The sequence below is a fragment of the Wolffia australiana genome, chromosome 8, assembly GCF_029677425.1.
Source record: "Wolffia australiana isolate 7733 chromosome 8, ASM2967742v1".
NCBI classification, from domain to species: Eukaryota; Viridiplantae; Streptophyta; class Magnoliopsida; order Alismatales; family Araceae; genus Wolffia; species Wolffia australiana.
The window spans coordinates 8,657,563-8,680,718 of record NC_135842.1 but is presented as its reverse complement, the minus strand read 5'-3'; the positions used below and the strand labels follow the sequence as shown (position 1 = coordinate 8,680,718).

At 42.0% G+C, this 23,156-nt stretch overlaps 1 protein-coding gene across 2 annotated transcripts; it reads left to right on the top strand.

Moving 5' to 3' along the window:
* Nucleotides 1-21,421: 21,421 nt before the first annotated feature.
* LOC144706971 (sphinganine C4-monooxygenase 1-like) lies at nucleotides 21,422-22,736 on the top strand. Of its 2 annotated transcripts, none has more exons than XM_078580073.1 (2): nucleotides 21,422-21,758; nucleotides 22,036-22,736. In XM_078580073.1, exons 1-2 carry the CDS (start codon nucleotides 21,498-21,500, stop codon nucleotides 22,579-22,581), a joined length of 807 nt encoding a protein of 268 aa, XP_078436199.1. In that variant the 5' UTR covers nucleotides 21,422-21,497; the 3' UTR covers nucleotides 22,582-22,736. The 2 variants fall into 2 exon arrangements, with proteins under 2 accessions (XP_078436199.1, XP_078436201.1); XM_078580075.1 differs by having other exon boundaries at nucleotides 21,426-21,704.
* Nucleotides 22,737-23,156: the final 420 nt, after the last annotated feature.

Genomic DNA, 23,156 nt, shown 5'->3' with positions numbered 1-23,156 from the left:
AACGACCAGCATAAAGAAATAAAAACTTCACATGGGGGAGGCTGATAAGTCCAAATTTAGGGATTTTATGTCGTTGTTTGGATTCAGACTTAACCAACAATATTTATGAAAGTTTTCCACTTAAATACTCTATAATAAATATAGGGAAAGTAAGGGGTTGATCCATAGAGAGGCAGAAATTTCATTTCAGAATTTTTCTCAAGCTTGAAATGAAGTGAGATTCAAAGTGAGATATATAATTTCTGAGATTTTATGGATATTTAGTCAATTTATATGAATTCTTATGATCTAAATTAAATCATAATTATAGAGAAAAACACTAAAAATGTTTTAGAATAATTTTTGTAAATTTAATTAACACTAGAAATAGGAAATAATTTTTTTTTAATTTTATTGAATTTAATTAACACCAAAAATACTAGAAATATTAAAAACGAAAGTTAAATGTTTTTTGGAATTATCGTAGATGTTACAGAATACTGATTATTGATTATATTAATTTCTTGGTTTTTCTGATTTTTTTGGAATTTTTAAATATATAAATTAAGGAAAACACCTTTTCCGGCTATCGCCGGTCGCAGCGTCGGAGTGGCGGCGGCAGAGCAATGGCGGAGCGCTGGTGGCGACGGTGGCGGCGGATTGGATGAGCCTATGGTTCTTGTGTAGCCCATATAGGGCTGGCCTTAGTGGGTCATCCAACTAAGGTTCAGCCCAATTCGGCTAAGTCAAGACTTAGCCAAATGGGCTAAGCCCTAATGGGCTTGACCCAATATGGTTAGGTCTTAGTCAATTCGACTTTTTTTGCCCTAAATGATGGAATTCAAATACGATTATTTTTTGAAATTTGAATGGAAGAGTGAAGGATGATCTATAGAGAGACTGGAATGGATTTTATAAAGAGAAGAAACGGTTTTAAAGAGAGAAAATGACTGAAATGAAGAGATAGAGAGAGAAAATGAAGAGAGAGTGTAGAAGAAGTTTGAGATAGAATTTGAAGGTGAAAATGAAGGATACTTTTGATAAAATTTTGAGAGGATGAACTAGGAATATGAATGAAGATATAGAGAGATAATGAAATGATTCTAGAGAGAGAAAGTAGGGAAACATGTCTTAAGAGTGAGAAAATGATGGATTTTAATGGTAAATGGATGGATGGATGATGATGTGAAAATGAAAATCTAGGTTCCTAAAACCTCAATGCAAGCGTTTTGAGCCCTTAATGCTTCCTCTCAAGTCTGGACCCTTATATTTTGCCAGGATCAGGCATTTTCAATGCAAACACAAGATCAGATTGAATGAAAACTTTAACAAACTTACATTAAGTAGGTTGAACAACCCAGATTCTAAAATATGCCTTGTCCCGCTGGCCAGCCACTTGCTAGAGCATGTCCAGAATGAGGGGAAAGGAGGGAGAAAAGATTATTTATAGATCGAAAGAATTGCTAAAATATCCCTTTTGGTATTTTCTATTCTCTTTTCTTGCCATTTGTGCCTCTTTTTCTCCATGGGTTGAGAGTTTCCCCTTGTAATCTTCAACTTCTTTCCTTGGAAGGCTTTTGCGAGCCCAATGGAAAGGTCAAGTAGGGGCCCATCTTCCTCTGATTTCTCATTTGAGGTCCCCAAACACCCTTTTTCTCCTTTCAAGCCCCCTTTTGAGAGTCAGTAAACTCTCAAAAATTCTCCAACTCTTAAAGAATTGTATCTTCTTATTCCTTCGAATTTCTGCATGTGTGAAACTTTACAATACTCATCAGTACTAAAACTGCTTGACTTCAAAGAAGTGAAGGAGTTTAGTAAACAATAACCATAATGTGCAAAACTTAGAATTTATAGCTTATGCATAAATATTTAGTTGATTCAAATAATAACATGATAAATTCTGAATTAATAATACCATAATCCTTTAAAATGTATCTAAATATGCATTAAGTTTTCCGGTTATCACAGGCCCGTACACACGCAGGAGGGGACCTCCATGCCGTCAAAGGGGTGATGAAATAAAAATGGAACGATGCGAAGAGGAAGACCATACATGTGAAGGACCTCCATAAAACCGTTAAAACGACCTGAACATGAAATAAATGACGCGAACACGATTTTCAAACCTGGTAGCAAAAGCTCGGGTTCTTCACGTCGCCTCGGGCTGTGTGACGTGGCTGAAGACAAGTCTGGGCGTGCTTAGCGGGATGGTCCTCCATCATAAGAGACATGAATATAGATATAAAATATCGATTATAAATGTCTCATGAGCTAGTGGTTGGCATAACAATAACAACATTTGTCAATATGCTTCTATCTATTTACTAATATGGTCTTGTATTATTAATGTGTGTGTTCCATTATCATGGAAATGTTCCCTTGTGGCACACTGAAACTATGGTGCCAACAATTGCAAATGAGTTGGGTCCAAAGTGGTGGCAGCTACCTGAATTGAATATTTTAAAGCCTCTGCTTAAGAAATAAGTTGCAATAAATGTGCCATAGATGATTTTTTATATTCAATGCATATATAATCACAACACAATGTGTCACTGTCGCAGCTTGAGTTCATTCCCATTTGTTTTAATAAATTATTGATATAAATGTAAAGTTTTCCTTGTTTTGCTGTCCAGACTGTCAGATGGTCAAATTCTGAACTAGTAACATTGCCCAGATTCAACGTGTGCCGGTGATGGCGAGGACGCCAATGCATCGCCTGGGACACGTCACCGCAGGCAGTCGGGGTCAACACAGACGTTACGGATCCAAAGATGAAGTCAACAGAAGTCAACCCACCTCGGTCAACAGGAGTCAACGAAGAAGTCAACACGCCACAACCGTCGTCCGCCACGTCACCACCCGCGCACGTCTCCACGCGCGTCATGACACGACGCCAAAGGCAGATCCACAACTACCCTTTGGCGTGACGTGATGCACGTTTTCCCTTGCGTCTTATTTTCTAGTTATTTTCTCTTTCCTCCAAGGCCTATATAAGGTCATTTGTTTCAAGAACTCATTAGGCAATCATAATTCAAGAATTGAGTTTTCTTTCTAACTCTTCTTGGAGGATTGCCCTACCCCTCATCTTGCCCTAACCTTCCCGCCGCCGCGTCGCCGTGCGTCATCACCGTCGCCGCCGCCACCACCGCCCGGTGCGCCGCCCGTCGTCATCACCGCGCGCGCGCGCGGTCACACGCCGCGACCGCGACGCCACCGCGTGCCATCCCCGCGCCGCCCGTGCGCTCCGCACGCCGCGGTCGCGCGCGCTGCGTGCCGTCGGCGGCGCCTCAAGCGCGCGCCTCGGCTGGGTGCGCTCCGCCGCACTCCGCGCACTCCGTGCGCGCGCAGGCGCTCCGCGCGCTCCGCACTCCGGCGCTGCGCGCCTCCGCGCTCCGCGCCCGCGCGCGCTGCTCCGTGCTGCTCCGTGCGCTCCGCGCACCCTTCGCGCGCTTCGCGCGCGCGGGAGTTCGTCGCGCCCGACCCGGCGTCCCCGCTTCATAACGTCCACCAGGGCCGGACAACGCCCGGAGCGCCCGTTCCAGTATCACGCCGCCTTCGTCGCCACGAGCAGAATTACCTGCAGCCTCTACACGCACCACGGTGCTGAGGTATACCTGAACCCTGTGGTGTCGACGTGTTCTCCGCTCAGTATTTTCTCGGGAAGTTTCCACCGCCGTCAGAATTAGACTTGGATTTCCTCTTCTTCTCTCCTTTTCTCGAGTGTTTCTTCGCGACGTGAATTCGAGGTATTGATTTCGGTGCTTAGGCATCGTCGCGGTGGGGGAAGACAGTACTCCCGCCCTCGATAAGGGTCGGAGCTGCACCACCAGATTTCATCGGTTTTAAGTCCGAGAATCGACCGTGATTTCTGTGGATTGTTTTATCCCTTAACCCATTCCTACCCATAGCCTCGTCATCCGCCCTAAATCGTCCATCCCATAGTCGTCCTACGTCAGCCGGTCTTAGTGCTTGGAGGAGAACATTGAGCAGCCTTTTCTTGTGCCGCAGAAGTCTGGAGCAATAGCTTTATAATGCTTAGAAGTTAAGGAGAGAGGGTGGGGTTGCAACCTGGTACATGAATTGGGTCTATTATGAAAGATTACATCGTAGTCGTAGTCATTACATGGGGAAGACAAGGGAAGATATTGAAGTAACAAGGTGAGGCGCCACATGCCTTAGTGTTGCGTCTGTGCCTTGACGCCCCAAGTCCCACGCGCGTGCCTACTGGCATCGTTGCTACACGTGGGCCCCTGGGCCGGGCACCGCGCACTCGTGGGCCTTGGAAATCAATACACCTACCAGTCCAACCCCAGCCTTCATGCTCCTCACGCCACCAACACCCGCTCTAACACCATCGCGCATGGCTCTCATAGTTGCATTTGTCCTCGAGGCCCCAAACTAGGCAATGTGGGCCCAGTGCTACCCACAGGAGCGTTGCACACCCCATAACCATCTCGGTGCTCTCTGTGTGCCAATGCCTTAGTCTTATGATGGGAAGTCCACCGTCCCATGCCCCACACACATAATGCGTGCGAAGTGCGCACACCATCCCCATTGTGCACGGGTGCGTGTCGGCACGTTTTCTGTGCGTGACCCGCGCCACTACCGGCCAGCCTGCCTTTCCTACATACGCTTGGCGTTCATGGGCATGTATTCTTGGTGGCCCCGCCACAATCAGCACATGTTTGGCCTGCCCTGATCCGTGGCCATTGCACGTGAGGAGCACTAGCAATAAAAGCGCTTTGGCTTTAAAGATAATAGTCGGCTGTCACCACGACAATGGGTGTGGTGTTTCACGCCTAACAACTCAATTCCAAATCATGAGGCCAAGTACACAGACACGTCCCCACAATAAGCAAACAAGCCTTTGTATAGGAAATGTCCTCAACTTTGGGGCCTTACACCAACTATAACTTTATATATTTTTATTTCTATAAGAGTAGTTAGTTCTATGAGAAAAAAAATATTTTTATATTGTTGAGAAGTTTAAATTATTTAAAACTTTCAGTAGTAAATTAAGTTTTTGGAAAGGCATGGCTTTAAGAGTGATCAACGTCATTGTCCTTTGATATGCGGCTGGTGAATTTTGAAGTCTGAATGTCATGAAAATATATTAGTAGGTTCCTTCTAGTGTAGTAAATGATTTTTTTATTTTCCTAGTTCATATCTTTATTTCATGGGGTCCTCGTGTCAGTTAAGCAGCTAAGGACTAACCTGGCTGGGGGAAGTAAGTTCTCCAGCTATATTATATTTTTCTTCTTAAGTAACTTAGGAATTTTCTATCTGGAAAATGAGGAGGGGAAAATGGGACACACTTATTATTTTTGGACAGCTTAGGCTAATCCTTAATGCTTTGTAGGGGTATCCACTCTGAGGTGATGATGTGCCGTAACTGTGTTTGTGTGAATGTCACCCAAGGAAATCACTTTGAAATAGGGCTGAATAACGATACGAAAAAAGGTAAAAATTGGGTGAAGCCCTATCATCCTTGACCGCCAAAGTCTTCAACATAGCGAGAATGCTTCACCTTCTTCAACTTGAACGACATCCCCAAAGCCTCCTTCTTATACCCCCCCAAAACCTTATTCTTATGGCCCCCAAAAGACTTACTTTGATTGACCACAATGATCTAACTAGAGCAATAACAATATATTTCTGAATAATATGTCTTTCTCTTCATCAATGAATAGTATATAATCACTGCTTAAGTAGTATTCAAGACAAGGCCTAATTTCATGTATTTTAGCGAGAATTTTGCTTGTTATCAGAAATTTATTAGTTCAGAGAAACACTTTTCAAATGTGATCATGACTTCCTACAATAATAGCTCCTTGCTTGGGATGAAATTTATTGGTTCCTTTATTACCATTCGTGCTTAAAAAATGTCTTCTTAATTTCTAAACTAAATTTTTTCTAATTCATATGGTTTCAGAAGATAATGAAAAAAAAGTTTATATCGGACAGAATATTTAAAATTTAATCAAATCAATCATGAGAGGTTGTTCTTGGTTGTTATTTTTCAACCATCAGATTACTTCTCGTCCAAGTTCAAACCTTTGTAGATCATTTGAAACTCAATGAAATAATGTAATTCCAAGTTCTAGAAATTTTTATTAATGATGGAAACTAGTGATATGTTGACTAAAATTTAAAGCTCAACCTAAAAACCGTACTCTTGTAACGCGATGTGCCAAGATGACGGCTCGAGTTTTATCAAAAGGTGTCAGTAGACGGGATGAGATGCAACAGATGAATGAAGAAGGTTAACAGAATCATTGAAATGCATGTTAGGGTATTGTCGATAAGGGCGATAGGACCAGATAGACGACACGAGGGGTCTAGGGGATAGGGCAGGCTCCCAATGATGTGATAGATCCTCTCGAAGACCAACAAAGTGGGGAGGCAATCACTGCCCGTAAGTGTCCACAATTTTCATCTGTAACGAGCCTAATCTGACACTTAAGAATGAAATCCCCTACACTTGTGATGATAGTTAGCTCTAGGATACTAAGCTCTTGCAGAGGAGCGACGAAGACGACACTCGAGTTAGTAATAATAGTGGAAAGAAAGATGAAGAGCAGTGTGACCTACGGGCCAGTGCCTGGACACTCGCAGGTGTCGTGGCTCCTTGTCCATGGTGGTAGTCATAGAGGCTTGATGGGTAGTCGTAGGTGGCATCAACACGCCGCGTGAAACACGCCGTCCACATCTCTCATGACCAAAGGACGCGTCTGTCAGGGCATCGAGCCACCGCTGAAGGCTGTAGATGGCAAAGGCCGGGCCTCTTGGTCGCAGCGGTCAAGGACGCATGATCGTAATGGCAGACTAAGGTCGTAGGCAGACGGGCGGGTGTAGCAGTTGGTGGTCAAGATTGTTGTGGCAGACTAAGCCTACGGGTGGTCAAGCAAGGCAGAGGGTGGCCAGGAGCCGCGGGCGGCCAAGATCCATGAGCGGTTGGGGCCACGTGCAGCGGGGGGTTGCAGACGGCTGAGGGCTGCGGGCGATTAGGGTTTGTGGATGGCTGGGGCCGTGGGCGGGTGAAGCTGCAAATGAAATGGTAGAGGTGATGTCGAACATCATCAAGGACATCGTCCAAGGGGTATTTCCCTACCAGAAATATAACTATGCGAGTGCAAATAATCTAGGTGGGGTGTACGCGCAGGTCTGACTTGTGAGAATTTTGTCAAATTCTGAGCTCCGGGGTGGGGGACCGATGACGGTGACGGTGACGGTGACCTCCTGACCCTCGTCGGAATGACGATGGCGACTATGGCCAGAATGGCATTGAATAGATTAATTCGGTTGATGCTCGCAAGTACCTGACGGGCTCGACCCGTACATAGGGAACCACTCAATTCATAATTTTTGTTAGATAATCTCTCACCTAATCTAACCGGTGTGCGGTGGAGTACAGCCAAAAATATACTGAAAGATGTTATATAGCTGACGAGCAAGGGGAACAACTTATCTCATTGGTAGTGGAATTCATCATCAACGTCTTCGATGGAGCCTGATGGAACGGGCAAGTAGGTGGAGCGTGCTGGTGACGGCCCGGGGTAGCTTGATAGGCGGTGAAGCCACGGCACTGGAGCTTATGTAGATGGAGAAGCTGAAGAAGAGAGTTGGTGACAAGGCGGCACACACGAATGGCGAACTCACAGATGTGACAATAGTGGCAGATTGACATGTCTAGAGTGAGCTAATGGTGTTAATCGATGCGAGGTTCTAGTCCTACGGTGGGTGGCATCGACACTCGGGCGCAGGGCACGGAGGTGTCAGTAATGGGAGTTCCCATCGATGTCGGCACAACAGGTGTCATGGCTAGCCCAACTTAGTCTCATTGGGTTTGGTGGCGGCGTGGGGATGACCCGTTGAGCCCGTTGCACTCCTGCTTGGTTTTCAGCGCTGACACGATGATGCATGTTGTGGGTGCATGGCAGAAGATCAACAGCTGCGCGAGAGGAGAATTCTCGCGAAAACACCGGTTAGTGCACCAGATCCACAGGCCCCTTGCCACCCGCTCTGCGGGTTCATGCGATGGGGCAAACTTTGAGTCTTGTAGGGCTCAGAGGGTCTACGGATTGATCATATAGGATGGCACCCAGGCAGACCTGTTGACGGTGGCATAGTCGCACTCTAATATCACTATTGCGAATAGTCCACCGTTGAATGAGCGATGCAGCAGCGTTGACAGCCGGTAATGTTGTTATTACAAACAGTCCACGGTAGCTTGGATCACTCACGTGACCCGAGTAGAGCAACGCAGGATCAGGCGAAGGTAATACTGCAAACAGGTGAATGGTCCATGCGGCGACATATTGGTGAACAGTCAGATGACCTGCTTCCGAGGATTGTATGGTCGTGGATGTGATAGTCGGGCGGCCAATGGGAGGACTTTAACACTATCGACAGATTGATGACAAGGACCCGCAAAGAACTTGATGGCAATCAACGACAATCAACTAGCGAAGCCTGGAACAGATTGGTAGACGACCAGCTGAACCGGGTTGACTTTCTGACAACGCACAATGGACCATTTCAAGTGCAAATGACAACTGATCGACGCCCCTATTCATTGCACGTGGTGGTTCCCCCCCTTCTTCCTCTCCTCTCTTATTTTCCCTCCCCTTTGTCTTTGAGATCTGAAAATGTAAGAAACGTAACTGCAAAACAACAAATCCAGATCTGACAAGAATTGGTGCCCATCATGGCCTTACATAGGGCCATGATGGCGCCCTTACAAAGAGTCCAATAAGGGAGGTCCATTAAGTGACCCCCTTTTACAACATAAATAAAGAAACTAGGTAAATGAAAATGATACAAAAGTAAATGATATGGACGAATACGGCGATACAAACAAGACAAAAGCATCACAATACAGACAATGAAAATGAAAACATGATAAATTGGCGAATGAAATGAGCACAAACTGACGAGAGATTCAATTCACTCAACGGTGAGGTCGTGCTTCTCACCCAAAATGTTAAACCCAGATTTCTTCATCGTAGCCTTGGTGTGCCACTTGTGCGGCGTGTGAGCCGACGGGTTTTTGGTGATGATGATGACGGCTTTGACGGCGTGGGATCCTAGACATGTTCTCCATTAAGAGGTTACAGGGGACACTAGCTGTGGTTGCACGCAGGTGCCCATGGATGTGAGTAATGTGGGCTGGACACGGCGTGGCGACACAATGGTGGCGGAAAGGGGCTTTTGGTTATATTGGACAGTTAGGACTCCGACGACAACAATGGCAGGTGTTCTTCGGTGGAGGAATGGGCTTCACAATGGTGAATTGGTGGCAGTGGCGGCGGTTGATCGACAATTATTGTCCTCAAGCTAGTCCAGGAAAGCAAGAAGATAATCTTCTTAGAGGAGAGGGTGGAAACCCCAAAGTGAAGAGGAAACTCAAATTTCAAAAAGGAATTCCAAATGGCACTAGGGGCATACCATCCCTTGTTGGGTTCGGTGCCTTGGTTCATCCACGGAAAACACGTTTCCATGGATGCAGAAGTGTATCGATCGTTTCACAACTGAACTTTAAAACAAACATTGAATGCAAATTTATTGACCAAACTTATAAATTAACTATATCAACATATAGATGAATTAAATAAGGATCGATTTAATCCAATCGATAGATTGAGTTTCCACTCCATGGGGTGCCAAGCTATACCTCATGCTTTAGAAGATATAGAGTAGTCTCGAATTCTCTCATGGAAATTTTACCATCATAGGTTACTGTTTATGTATAATCCATCCTTTGCACGAGACTCTCGAACCACTTAGGGCATGGTTTATCACCAAACCCTAATCCGTCATTCGAGAACTAATGCCTAATGGAGATCATTGGAGAATACCTTCTCCAATATCCTCACTACCCTGGCCAGGGATTATTCTGCACCGTCTTCCTTGAGTCAATCTCCTCTTATACAGAGGGCGAATGATCTTGTCTTGACCACTCAATCATCTTCATAAGGTTATTACTACATCTGATCTATAACTTATTTGAACCCCATGTTTAGTGGCTCGTAAGTCATAGTCAAAATGTAGTTGTCCACTTGGTGTCTCAGGTCACCGGATCACTTACACAACCATGATTTGAATCAACCTGATTGATATTTAGGTATAATACCATTCAGGGATTCATATGGATCAATTCAGGGAACTTTTTCTCTAAAGAGCAATCACTATATGTCCTTACTGTTGCCACACTAATAGCCATATGATCAGCTATACTTATCGAATAAGTAGGATCAGCTAGTGCTATTCTACCCGGATAATTTGATGTCCATCTCAACTATCCTCGAATAGGAATATTTAGAATACATGTTTAAAAAACTAGTGATCACTGTGTTATGATCTCATTTTAATTCACTAAGTCATTGCACGTGTTCATGGACTTCATTATAAACATCACACAGAACAGTAATAAACTTAAATAAACATGGTATTGTGATTGGCTTGACAGTCACATAATATCCATCATCCCGGATATAGCTAAGGGTGGTCGCCCTAATGGGCCACATTAGGGGAAATTTCTAAAATAAAGACATTACCTAATGGTCCAGATAAACTTGAAAAAACACAAGGAAAGACGATAGAGCCCGAAAACATGGAGGTCCCAATAAAAATATAAGGACATAATACAGAAAGTAAAATATATGCTGAGACCGGTGGTGAAGCCGTATACTTGAAACTCTTGTTCTTCAGTTGGCTCATGCTCCATGATGTGGTTGCTACTAAGCTTGGGCTTAGTCTTCCAGATGGCCATCCATCACATACTAAAATGCCAAACTTATCACAAGTGTCAAGGACGGGCAAAATTCAGAAGCCATCCATTTTTCCTTTTAATCTTCTATCACCCTACACCATAAAAAGGATTCCAAGTTCCATGGAGTCTGATTCATGTTATAAACAAATATACTCTAAAATAAATGGTGGAAAACTGCTTGAAAACTTCTTCAGGGAGTGAAAGATCTCTCTAGCTTTTGAAGTGTGATTTTTAGAGAGCAAGGGGAAGGGGAGTTTGAAATTAGGGCTCAAAATTTAATTTATGCACTTCGAAATCTGAAAGGGCACAATCGTAAATTATCAAGAGATGAACACTCGTATGTATTGAGTGTTATTTGACATATGTAAACGTAATCCTTTTATTATCTTACCATAAGTTCAAAACACAGCTCAAGCATTAAGAGTAAAAACTAGTCGTTATTCCAATGATTTCAGATTTAAAGTAATCTGAAAATTTTCAGGTATGTTTACCACACCATTTTACTCAACACATGCCATTGGATAGTAATATCTTCATATAAATGATCTTCACTAAATCATCTATAAATTCAGCATTAAGTATGCAAAGGTAGTAACAATGAATTTGATAAAGATATTAAACCAATGAAATGAGGTCAAGTTAGGTCAAATATTTGAACAGTGTGAAAGAATATATTGATGCTCATGTCATAGAAAATCCAAGTCCTAATTCAATGATTTGACTTATTCACCATATGGTCTAACTTAGTCTATTAATATAACTGTGGATGGCTATTTGATCTTCACTCACACTTAGCCAACTACTTGACTAAGGAACTATTGTGCTTGATCACAACCTTTTATTAAGGCAGACATTAGTTTGAGCGTTCATCAAAACATAGATTAAAGTATTTTACTAAAAGGTCCTTTAAGGTTAATCATCACCAAGGAATAATTCAATCTCTTACATCTGAGGACACTAAAATAAGGTTTTAAAATGTTACATAGGCAAGTTAAGTGAAGTAGGTAGGGAAGAAAGAGTCATAGGTCAAGTAACTAAATGCTTAAAATAGGTGCCAATTCTGACATCACCACAACCCACTCGTTTCTCTCTCTCTGCTCATGGTGGTTCTTTTCTTGTGTAGCAGCATACTGAAAAAAGGCTAGATATAGTTGTAATGGTATCTATGGAAGTGGATACTTCATTTTTGTTTTGTTAGTTCCTTGAGACCTTTGGATATTAGTAAAGTAGTTCCTGTTGGTATTGCATGAATGAAAGGAAACAATCAATCTACTTGGGGAAACAAGATGTAACTTAAATGGACATTTGCTCTTGCAACTGATTAGTTGATAGGAGATCTGCCTTATGAGGGTGCACTATGATATTTTAATTGTAAAACATCGAAGTAGGCCTTTCCTATAAAAAACTAATTATTATTCAAACCTTGAATTATGAAATCTTTTCTATCCCACTTAACACCTCAGAGTGCACTGTTCTTACAGAAACAAAACGATTTTACATCTTCTTAACCCAGAATAAGAAAGCAGAGCTTAAAGGGGACTTCTACGAACAAATCTACAAGAGACAAGTGGGGAGTGTAGCTCATAGGATTATAGCATATGGATATGAACTATGATGTTGGGGGTTACAACCTTTCCTTTCTGAATTCAGGCCCAAATAGGAAGGGAAGGTAAAACTTTATGAGCATAAATGAATGACTGAGATACCAGCCACAAAGCATTGAAACTTTGGTATAGGTTCTTTGTTAATATGGAAGGGCCTTTATTTTTTTAATTTTGAATTAATAATGAAGGGTTTGAATCAGCAGATATATGTTCCCATCACTCTTCGTGCACCAGGCTTAGGAAGTATAACAGAATCAGTCTAATAGAAGCATAGCCACGCGTTCCTCATTGTTGTTTGCTCACACTAATTGTGGCCAGTTGGGAGAATTGATGACTGCATCAAAGATGCAATGCTGGTATATCATTTCTCCTTAAGTCACCCATGAAGGGTTATCCCAGATCTATGCCAGGATGGGACTCTCGAATCTTGTAGAACAGACTAGGTATGATGAGATAAAATGTGATAGAAACACAAGCATCTTAGGTCATTTTCAAATCTGACAAAACATACTATGTTAGACCCTAGTTTACGAATGGGATTCACTTATCAGCAAAAGCAATCTAAGGTGTGAGTTTATGAGGAGAAGCAAGTTTACGTGTGCTTCGGCTTTGAAGATGTCGTTTGATGGATATTTGGCCAGTCAACCAATAGAATATAACAATGTTTGTTAACCAAGTTTATCTGATTGTTGCCACTTGTTAGTGGGAAAAAATGTGTTGGGACTTCAAATTATTTTGGTTATTGTTCATTCACAAATTATGAATTGAGTTTGTAATGTAACCTTAGAACTTGAACAAAGAGAAATGGAACGAATGGTTCTGGAATATAGATATTTTTAATAACTGAAGTTGTATGATATCTTATTTCCAGATGTACGACTAGGAGACGTGAAAGTTTAGATCTTCTGCTAGGTAAAGTAACAATAGAAGATAATAAAGAGAAGATATAAGATTTAGCAAATGAAATTGTTCCATTTTAAAAACTTAAGACTCTTTTTTGTTTTTAATTATTCCTTAATCTTCATAATCATTGACTGTGTAAAATTGGTTTCCATAATTATTTCTCTGTTAGCATACCAAAATAGGGAACATACCTATGATAAGTTTCATAGGTAGTGGAACTAGGACTATAAACTGGCCTTTGTTGTCTAAGTTGGGAGTACTTCAATGGTCCCTTGCAAGAGTATAGCTTGTTCCTCTCTGACCTCGATTGACTTATCCATAAGACAAAATCACTTCAATACTGTGGAGATTCTCATTCTTTTATTACTTCTACACTATTATTGATTATTCTTTTCATATACCATTTATTTGACGTGTTTTTACTTTGTAACGCTTCATTGTCTCCTTTAGGGGAATAATCTTCTTGCTGTCGCACTGTCGTTTCTTCACTCTGCTCCTGCTCATTGTTCAATATTAGTGAAATTTTCCTATCTTCTTGTCCTCTTTTAAATTAAACTCATCCAGGAAAAGTACAGAGTTTTTTCTTTCACTTTTGGATAATATGTAGACAGATTTAGGATTAATCAGATGAGATATTCTATTTCTCTTAGAGTGTGAAAATCTCAACTACGAAGAGCAAGCAATAGATCAGACACTCTGATGAAGTGAAAATGCCTTTTATTTATGAAATTTTATTACCAGTTTTCTTTATAACATCATCACAAGTCATATTTTTGCTTCATAGCTAATGTAACCCGGATCTAAAAGGTTAGCACTTGGTGGTTTTCGTAACCATGTTTGGAAAAGAAGAGCTATGGATAGCATCTATATGGATCAGAATCATCCAGAATATTAGTGCTTTAGAATACACAAGATTCAAGTATTTGCAAGGAGGCCAACGTTGAGACTTGATACTTCTATTGTCTGCCACCTTGGTATGAAGATTCTTACTTGAAGATTTAAGATAAGTATCTTGCATTTTTTCTCAAACTATAAATTCATTTCAACCATTCATAAAAGAAATAACATACAGAGTTTGGTCATTTGATGCATGATTAAATAGCTTACATGTTAACACTGTCAAATCATAGAGAAAAGAAAATGTTATTGCACAAGATGTTTATGACAGACTCAGTGAAGGATTAATGACCATTAGTCTGATCGAGATATTTTATTTTTTTTCATCTGTATCCTCTAGTTTGTTCATCAGAATTGAATTTACGACCTTTTAAATACTGGTAAATATATTTCCTTATCTTTGGTGATCTCCACACATATTTAAAAGGTCATAAATTCCATTCTGATGAATATATTAGATAATATAGGTATAATAAGACAAAATATGCAAGTAAGGAGATAGCTAAAAACAACTTATACTGAAAGAGATAGTTATACTTAGTTATGTATATAACTATTTTTCTTGAAATTTAAGTAAGTGATCATTTATTATTAACTATACTTTAATATCAGTATGTATGAAAGAATTGGAATATATGTGAGGGTTGGAATAACGGAACATTCAGCCGTTTACTGTACCCATGTAGTCCTTGTGAATCAATTACATAATGTCTCTAACGTCGAATAAGAGGAGGATTGGGAACAGAGTTTAACGAGGTGAAGCATCTTTATCTTGCATAAGACATCGAATATCAAGAACCTGCTTTGGATACCCTCAAACTGCAATAAGGACTGGCATAAGCAGTATCAGAAAATAATTTAGTCTATGATATCTATATATTATTCAATAAATAGGTGGACCTTGTTTCAGATAATTTAATAGTCTAGATTAAATAAGATTTTTAGAACATAATTCATCCACATCTTAGGTCATATCCCATAAAATTAAACTAGCAAAAACTAAACCTGAAACATAGTGATGATTGAATCATCTTTGATGTAATCGCTTGCTATCATTCATTTTTGCAAAGGACTCATGTCAAGACACAATTATCTAGCATCTAGACTTATTTTTGCAGTCTTCAGTACACATAAATCATTGTCTTATTCAAAATTCACAACACAATTAATCTAATAATATCTGAATAATTTTTTAGTATCCCAAAGTGGAGAGGACACTCAAAAAAAAGAGAGAGAAAAGGAGGGAAGAGACAACAAAGGTTTACATTGACTTTTATCACCTTGGAGTTTAGGTTAGTTTATTCTTACCAAATTGTTTCATAAAAAATCTGTGACTTTAAATATATCATGTGATATCAAATAATCCTTGTGTGCTTAACCATATAGGCATATTTACTAGTCTATTTAATGAATTAGTACTCTTCATATTCTTTAATGGCTATATCAATAAATTGATGAACATATAAATAATTATCCATATCTGATTTAGGCCAATCGAATAGTTGACTTATCATCATGTGAAGGGACTTGCTCACCTAAATATTATAAAAAGGACAAATGATTTTTGAAAATTTTTAGTAGAGCCTTTATGTCATTACTTTCTTAAACTCATAATCTGTCGTTCGTGTAAAATTCGTAGAATAAATTACGTTACGGTCAAGTGTTTCACCTAAGTTGTTCATTATACATTATAATGCTTTGTAAATCAAAAAAATAATCATTTAATGTTATTTCAGTTTGAGAAACCAAAGTGATGGCTGGTCTGTTCAGTCCATGGTGTTTTGGTCACTAATTTTTTTTTTTTTATTCTAATGGTCTGATTACAATTAATTTAATTTTAATATGTCACATTATTCATCTTTGGATAGAACTACAGCCATGTTACTCAAAAGTGATTGACATAAAACCAACGCTTTGGGTGGCCCAAAGTTGAATAGAAAAGAAGGCTGTGGGTGGCCCGAAGTTGAATACAAAAGAAGGTCTTGGTTCTATAAAGCCCAAGCAAGAATATTAGTTGCATGTAGGATCACCTGTGGCTACTACCGTTGTGAAGTGTTGTGGCCCCTACTGTTCATGCAGTCAACTCACTGTAGGAAGTAAGCCCATCCACATTCAACATCTCGTTAAATATTCATTGGTGGAGTATATGATGTAACACGGTATGGTCGGGATCGAGCGGCTCATGTTACAACATGGAAATTAAAGATTTGGTCAATGTTGCGCGTATGATAATGTAATGTGCTTGTAACATTAATGAAATGATATTCGGCAGCACTGACAAGTTTCGACGTCCAATAAAGTGGCGGAGTTTGATTAATCAAAATTAGACTCCTCAACGTCCCTTTGGATGAATTAGATGATTAAGTAATGAGGGATGTTGTTAATACCCTGAGGCGTCCAAACCCCTACTGATAGTGACTAGTCGTATCATAAGGAATTAAACTACCTCTCTTAAAAGGGGTGGCTAATCCTAACTTAATAGTATTGAATTCGATGGCAATAGGAACACACATCAACGACACTGAAAGAAATAAACTCAAAAGCGAACAAATGGGAATCGTGGGAACCTGTATGGGCTGAACCCAATGTCCGTGGTGTTGTAGTCCATGAAGAAATACTCGTGGCTGGCGCGAGTGGTGACAGGCACGAGGGCAACTGGGCCTGGCGACACAGAGATGGCGCGCGTTGGTGACAGACCCAAAATGTACCATGTAAATGTACACATTTTAAGCTCATTTTGGGTACGTATCATATGTATCTTGTCATAATTTTATAGGATTTTGTCTTTCATGCATTAAATTGAGCAAATGATAACATAATGCATGATTAGTGTCATTTTTACACATGTTTAACGTACTCAATAATTTCTTAGCAAAAATATATTTAAGACCTTTTGAAATTTCTAATGCTCTATTTAGTATGTATGCTATTGCAAGGAAGGAAAGGAAGTTAAAGAAATTAAGAAAATAAACAAATAGGGAAAAGTTAATAAAAATAGGATATATAATTACAAAAAATAAAAAGGCTTGATTGGATCAGCTAAGGCATTTACCAAGGGCATGGGCCCAAGACAGCCGCAGGCCAGCGAGAGCAGGACTCAAGCCAGCCCGCAGCTGGCAAAGGACAGCGCCTGACAGGCTGCCAATGTCCACCACACATCCAAGATAGGAGAGGCTTAATGAGGAAGTCCGGTAGCACGATCAAGAGGTAAGGCGTTTCAATTCGAAATGTAACATGCGCTAAATAATATAGCGATCCGTTAGATTAAAGCCTTTAATATGGGATCAGAAGTCCCTTATATTGCTAGTCACAGTGGGCCTGGGCACTAAATAATGTGATCGCGGCCCGACGGGCTGCGATCTAAGGAAAACAAGAAATAAATCACGACCGGGCTTCGAGACAACCCACCCAAAGCCGATGTCTTTTTTGAGCCATTTTAAGTTGACGGATGCGATCTCATCCGTCCGATCTTCTTTAATATGATCGGACGGTGGGATCTCTTCTGTTTCGTTGAAACATTTTTATTTTTATTTTAAGCATTCCTATTGGCCAGCAGTGATGACGAGGATCGCGGGCCCCTTTGAGTGGGTGAATTAGAAGAAAAGCTGCCAATGAGGCAGCTGATTCAGCATGTTGATGGGGCAGTTACGTGGTAGTGATAGGGTATACCACACTAATCCAGGTCCACAACTGTAATTTAATCGCAGCCATTGGACCAAGATGAAAGGGATCCAACGGCCAGGGGCATTTACGTCCACTCGTGCCCCAGGCCATCGACCCCACTGGCCGGAGGCCATTTTCGGTCGACGAGGGAGAACCAGCGGCCATCCAACGGCCCGGGAGGATCCCCAAGGCCACCCCCCTCCATCGAACAGCCTAAGGGATCCCTCCTAAGCCGTTAAAGGGGCCCCCAATGCCCCTATAAGTCCTATCTTTGAACATTTTGCACACGGCAACGGAGATCCCATCCGGCGGTGATGAGAACAGAAAGAGAGGCGGGACAACCCTCCAACCGCTCTTGGAGCTCTGGATGGTGCCGAAGAGAAGCTGAGTCACCCTGGATTTGCATCAGCATGGAGGAGACGAGTAAGGAGACCACATACCGAAGTTAGGCGATGGCGATCAGCACCGCCACCTTTGCTCATCGAATCAGGGCAATTCAGGTGTGCTCACAATTTTCTTCAACTGATTTTTATATTTCATGGTACTCTGAGTGCATGCTTTTGTTTAGAAATGAGATCAATCAAGTTTTGTAGAGTTTTGTTACCGCAACGTCTCTTAGACATTTCATCGAACACTTCACGTGTTCAATAAATATACTTTGATTTTCCTATGTTTACACTTATCAGCCTTAGAAAAATATAAAAACACAATCTACCCCCTCGTCCGTCTTCTTTCGGGTATTCTGTCAAACACCTCACAGGCGATCGATAGAAACACCCTTATAATCAATATTCTCTCTTAAAATCTGTATAACACATATAAAAAACTTAATATTAATTAAATACTATATTATATATCTCTTCTTCGACCCCCTGACAGGCATTTGGCCGAACACCTCTCGGGTGTTCGACTAAATCGGCCCTGTAATTCTGGAAATCAACTATAAATAGACATATAAAATATATGAAAATCATACAGTAATCCTATAACAGTATCTTACCTATAACAGTTATCTTATATAAGTAGTAGTCTATAATTTAAAATCTATCTTATAGTTATATAAATACTTCCTAATTTCTCTTACTACCTGTTCACTCACTAATATCCCTGTTTCCTTATACTTAGTACAACATTATAGTTAATAATTACTTAATACTCTCTCTTTACCTATCTTCTTAGTATATAAAATTAATACTCTACTCCTAATATATCTGAATATATATATCTAGCTACTTATTCTTATTCTTTCTCTTATTAAATGACTTATCTTATTAAACTAATATCCCCTCTACTTACTAATTATTGAATTCTTCTTATTATCTTTAGTATTATTAATATATCTTAATAAATAACAACTCAATAATTAAATATATACCTAAAGGCCAGTCCCTGTGGAGACGACCTTACTCTAACTATACATACAACTTGATAATAACATTAATAAAAAGGTCAGTTCCAAAATATAATGAAAAGATTTGTTAAAAGCTTGTTCAAATCTACTATTGGCTTCCACCCTAAGCTCATAAACTGAGAACTGAGATATGCCATTTAGTAGTAATGGAATGCATGCTACAAAATGAATTAAAATTAAACTTTGCTGTATTGGCAACATGGCTTAATCTTTAAAATTGGCGTTCCAATTGTATATTATTCAGTAAAAACATGCCTGAATTGTACTTCGTATTATGACTTTCCAATTGCGGCATATCTTGAAACATTGAAATACTGGATGTCTTAAGTGACAAAGTCACATAAATAAACGGGGAAATACTACGAAAAGGCATAAACTTTAGTTTTTGTCAACGGGGCAGCATGAACTTTCATGCTTGTCTAAAAAATAGCAAGGACGAATGAGAAGACTCCAAGTGGCGTCTTCCTTTTTTTTCAAGCGGCAGTCTAACAGTGACGTGGATGCCACCATGGCACCCAGGTGGACTCCACGGTGGCATCCACGTCACCGTGTGACCGCCCGTCTCCGTCCCCCGCCGCCGCCCTTCTCCGTCCCCCGCCTCCGGCCGCCGCCGACGCCGCCCGTCTCCGTCCGGCGACGCCCCCCGTCTCTGGACGCCGCCGACACCGCCTGCTGGCATTCGCCGTCGACGCCGCCCATCTGCCGCCGTCGCCGCCGCCCCTCTCCGCCCGCCGCCGATGCCACCCCTCGCCATCTGCCGTCAACACCACACCTCCCTGCCTGCCGCCAACGCCGCCCCTCTCCGTCCGCCGTCGACACCCCCCCCCTCCGTCCGCCGCCGACGCCGCCCCTCTCCGTCCGCCGTCGGCGTCGTCGGGGGTGGCCGGAGATGCGCGGCGGCGGCGGCCCGAGGCGGGCGGCGGCGGGGGACGGAGACGGGCGGCGGCGTGGGGGACGGAGCCGGGCGTCGTCGGCGGTCACACGGTGACGTGGATGCCACCGTGGAGTCCACCTGGGTGCCACGGAGGCATCCACGTCACCGTTAGACCGCAGCTGGAAAAAAAAGGAAGACGCCACTTTGCGTCTTCTCATTCGTCCTTGCTATTTTTTAGACAAGCATGAAAGTTCATGCTGCCCCGTTGACAAAAACTAAAGTTTATGCCTTTTCGTAGTATTTCCCCTAAATAAACTGAGAAATAAAAATAGGGGAAAAAATCATTTGCTTGGAGGTCAGTAGAAGCCTGATATGATACGTTACCAACTACCACGATAACCTCGTGGATTTTACAAGACGCATCAAAGGGAAAGCCATTCATCATTTAATTTCCATGAAAGGATGAAAAAGTATTTGGATTGCATTTTGAGTTGACCTATTACAGGCTGACATATGAACTGTCGAGCCGACTTTAAAAGCAGAGGTCTGAGGGTTTGGCAAGTTGTACAATGAGTCCACCGAGAAGAGTCAATCGGTGCAATAAAGTTACTTGAGCTAGTAAATGAGACTCATTCAATGCCAAGCCATGCCTGAATATTCCTAGATGAAACAGTACGAAATCTCCCGCGGTATAGAAGATTAACCACACCTTAGCTGTTCCAACCAGTTTATCGTTCAATTTAACTCTGACACCAAATGTTTTTGTCTGTTTCGCAAAATTATGGACAGCAAGAATGTGTACTAACTATGGAGGAAAACATTGAAAACTGCGGCGTGGATCACAGCTTCTTAGTTGACTCAAGTAGCGAGGGATGGTGACAGCCACCTAAAATTTTGATTAAAAAGTACGGAGTACTTGTTATTCGTAGGCTAATAAATCCAGACAAAGAGGACGGTGGACATAAGGATTACTCGAGTTTGCACCCTCCAATTAAGATTGGATTAACAACTACGGATTACTCGTTAGTGATATGCTGGACCCAGACCCTGAGAGGCATTTTACCGATCCAAAACCCCAAAAAACAACGTCGCTCATCCCTATTTTCTTGAGCTCCCTTGTAGTCGTTTACAATCACTCGAATCGCTATTCTTTTGTTGGTTGAATCTTATCTCCTTACCCCAAATCTTATGACCATGGCGTGCTGAATTTACTATACAGCCTAATAATGAAAATGCAGGAAAGCCCCAACAACAGACTTGACCGCTCAACTGGTGAATTTATAAAGGTCGCCCTAAGTAGTTTTACGGTGGCCCTCAAAGATGCTTATAATCACTTAGCAAGAAGCGCACACAGAGCGTCACCAATAACCATCAGAAAACTGCAACGCTCAAACGATGGAGGCGCTGCTGCCGGCCTTCGCTCCGATCGCCGTCTACTGGGTAGCATGTTGGATCTACGAATACTTCGTCTACTCGCGGGAGGAGAACCGGCTTCACTTCGACGAGATAGAGACCAAGAACATCGCCACTCGAAAACAAGTCATTCTGGGAACTCTCGCCATCCACGCCACGCAGATAGCCCTCGCCGTCTTCTACTTCATGGTCCTTAAAACAGGCCGACTCCCGATCATGTTTTTTACCATCTTCGACCGACGAGTACTGCTCTTGCGCTGGTTTTAACGGAGACGGGCATGAAATGCAAACCGATCCAAGGCTCGAGGACGGAACGGAAAACGCGAATGAACCCGTCGCGCATTTCTTTCCGTTCCGTCTTCGGGCACCACTGATTTACTCTATAGGTTGAGGCTCGAGGACGAATGCCATCCGTCCTAACCTCGGAAGGGAAACGGCACGAAAGCCTTCGTGCCTTTTGTTCCGTTCCGTTCGATGCGTCGTCACCGTCTTAGGCGAATAACGGACTGCATTAACGCAGGTTATAGGGAGGTACGCGGTGAAACCAAAGGCCAAGGCGGGATATCTTCAAGTGGCGGGCCAGATCGCCACGGCGATGCTCATCATGGACGCGTGGGAGTACTTCTGGCACAGAATTCTGCACGAGAACGAGTTCCTCTTCAAGAACTTCCACGCGCTGCACCACCGGCTACTCGTCCCCTACTCCTACGGAGCGCAGTACACCGACCTCTTCGACGCGTTCGTGGGGCAGAACCTCAGCGGCGCAGTCGCCATGGCCGTGTCCGGGATGTCGCCCATGACTTCGGCGTTGCTCTTCAGCCTGCTGTCTATCAAGGCCGTGGACGACCACTGCGGCCTGTGGTTTCCCGACTGGAATCCAATTCACAGATTTCTCCGCAACAACGTCGCCTTCCACAGCGTTCATCACCAGATCTACGGCTTCAAGTACAACTACTCGCTTCACTTCCTCGCGACGTGGGATATGCTCTTGGGAACTTACTGCCCCCCCGCAGTGGGAGAGAGACAGGGAGGGGGTTACATTCTCGGGGCGGTCAAGGAAGATTGACAGAGTCTGTGAATCATAAGTCCCCGGATGTAAATCAACTGTGTATTGTCCCTTGAGGCCTGCCATTTCTCTTCTTCTTTTCTGAAGTTTAATGCAGAATAATGAACCTTCCTTCGTGCAGTTTAAGGGGGGCCTGTCAAGTAACTTTTACCTAATACCACTCTGTTATGGGATACCCTTGTGATTGATACTCCTCGTCTTGAAAGATAGATGAGTCATTCTATAACAAAGAACCAAAATGATTGTGAGTCATTCTATAACAATGCTATGCATATAAAAACAAATGCCTTGTGCTCGAACACTCCGTCGAATGCTTATGATTGTCTAAAATTTGTTCGAATCATTTTGAGTTAGCGTCTGAAATATCATTTTATTTGATGAACGTTAAAATTTCCCAAACCATATCAGTCAGATAAAGGAAAGAAATGAGCTCATCAAGAAAATGCGCAGACTTGCACTAAAATATGTCACCGCACATGGATCCATTTGCTGCGATCTCCGATCATTACTCGTGTATTTTCGTTGACTCTTTCCCCCAGAGAAAAACTGCACTATTCATTTATTATGTCAATGTA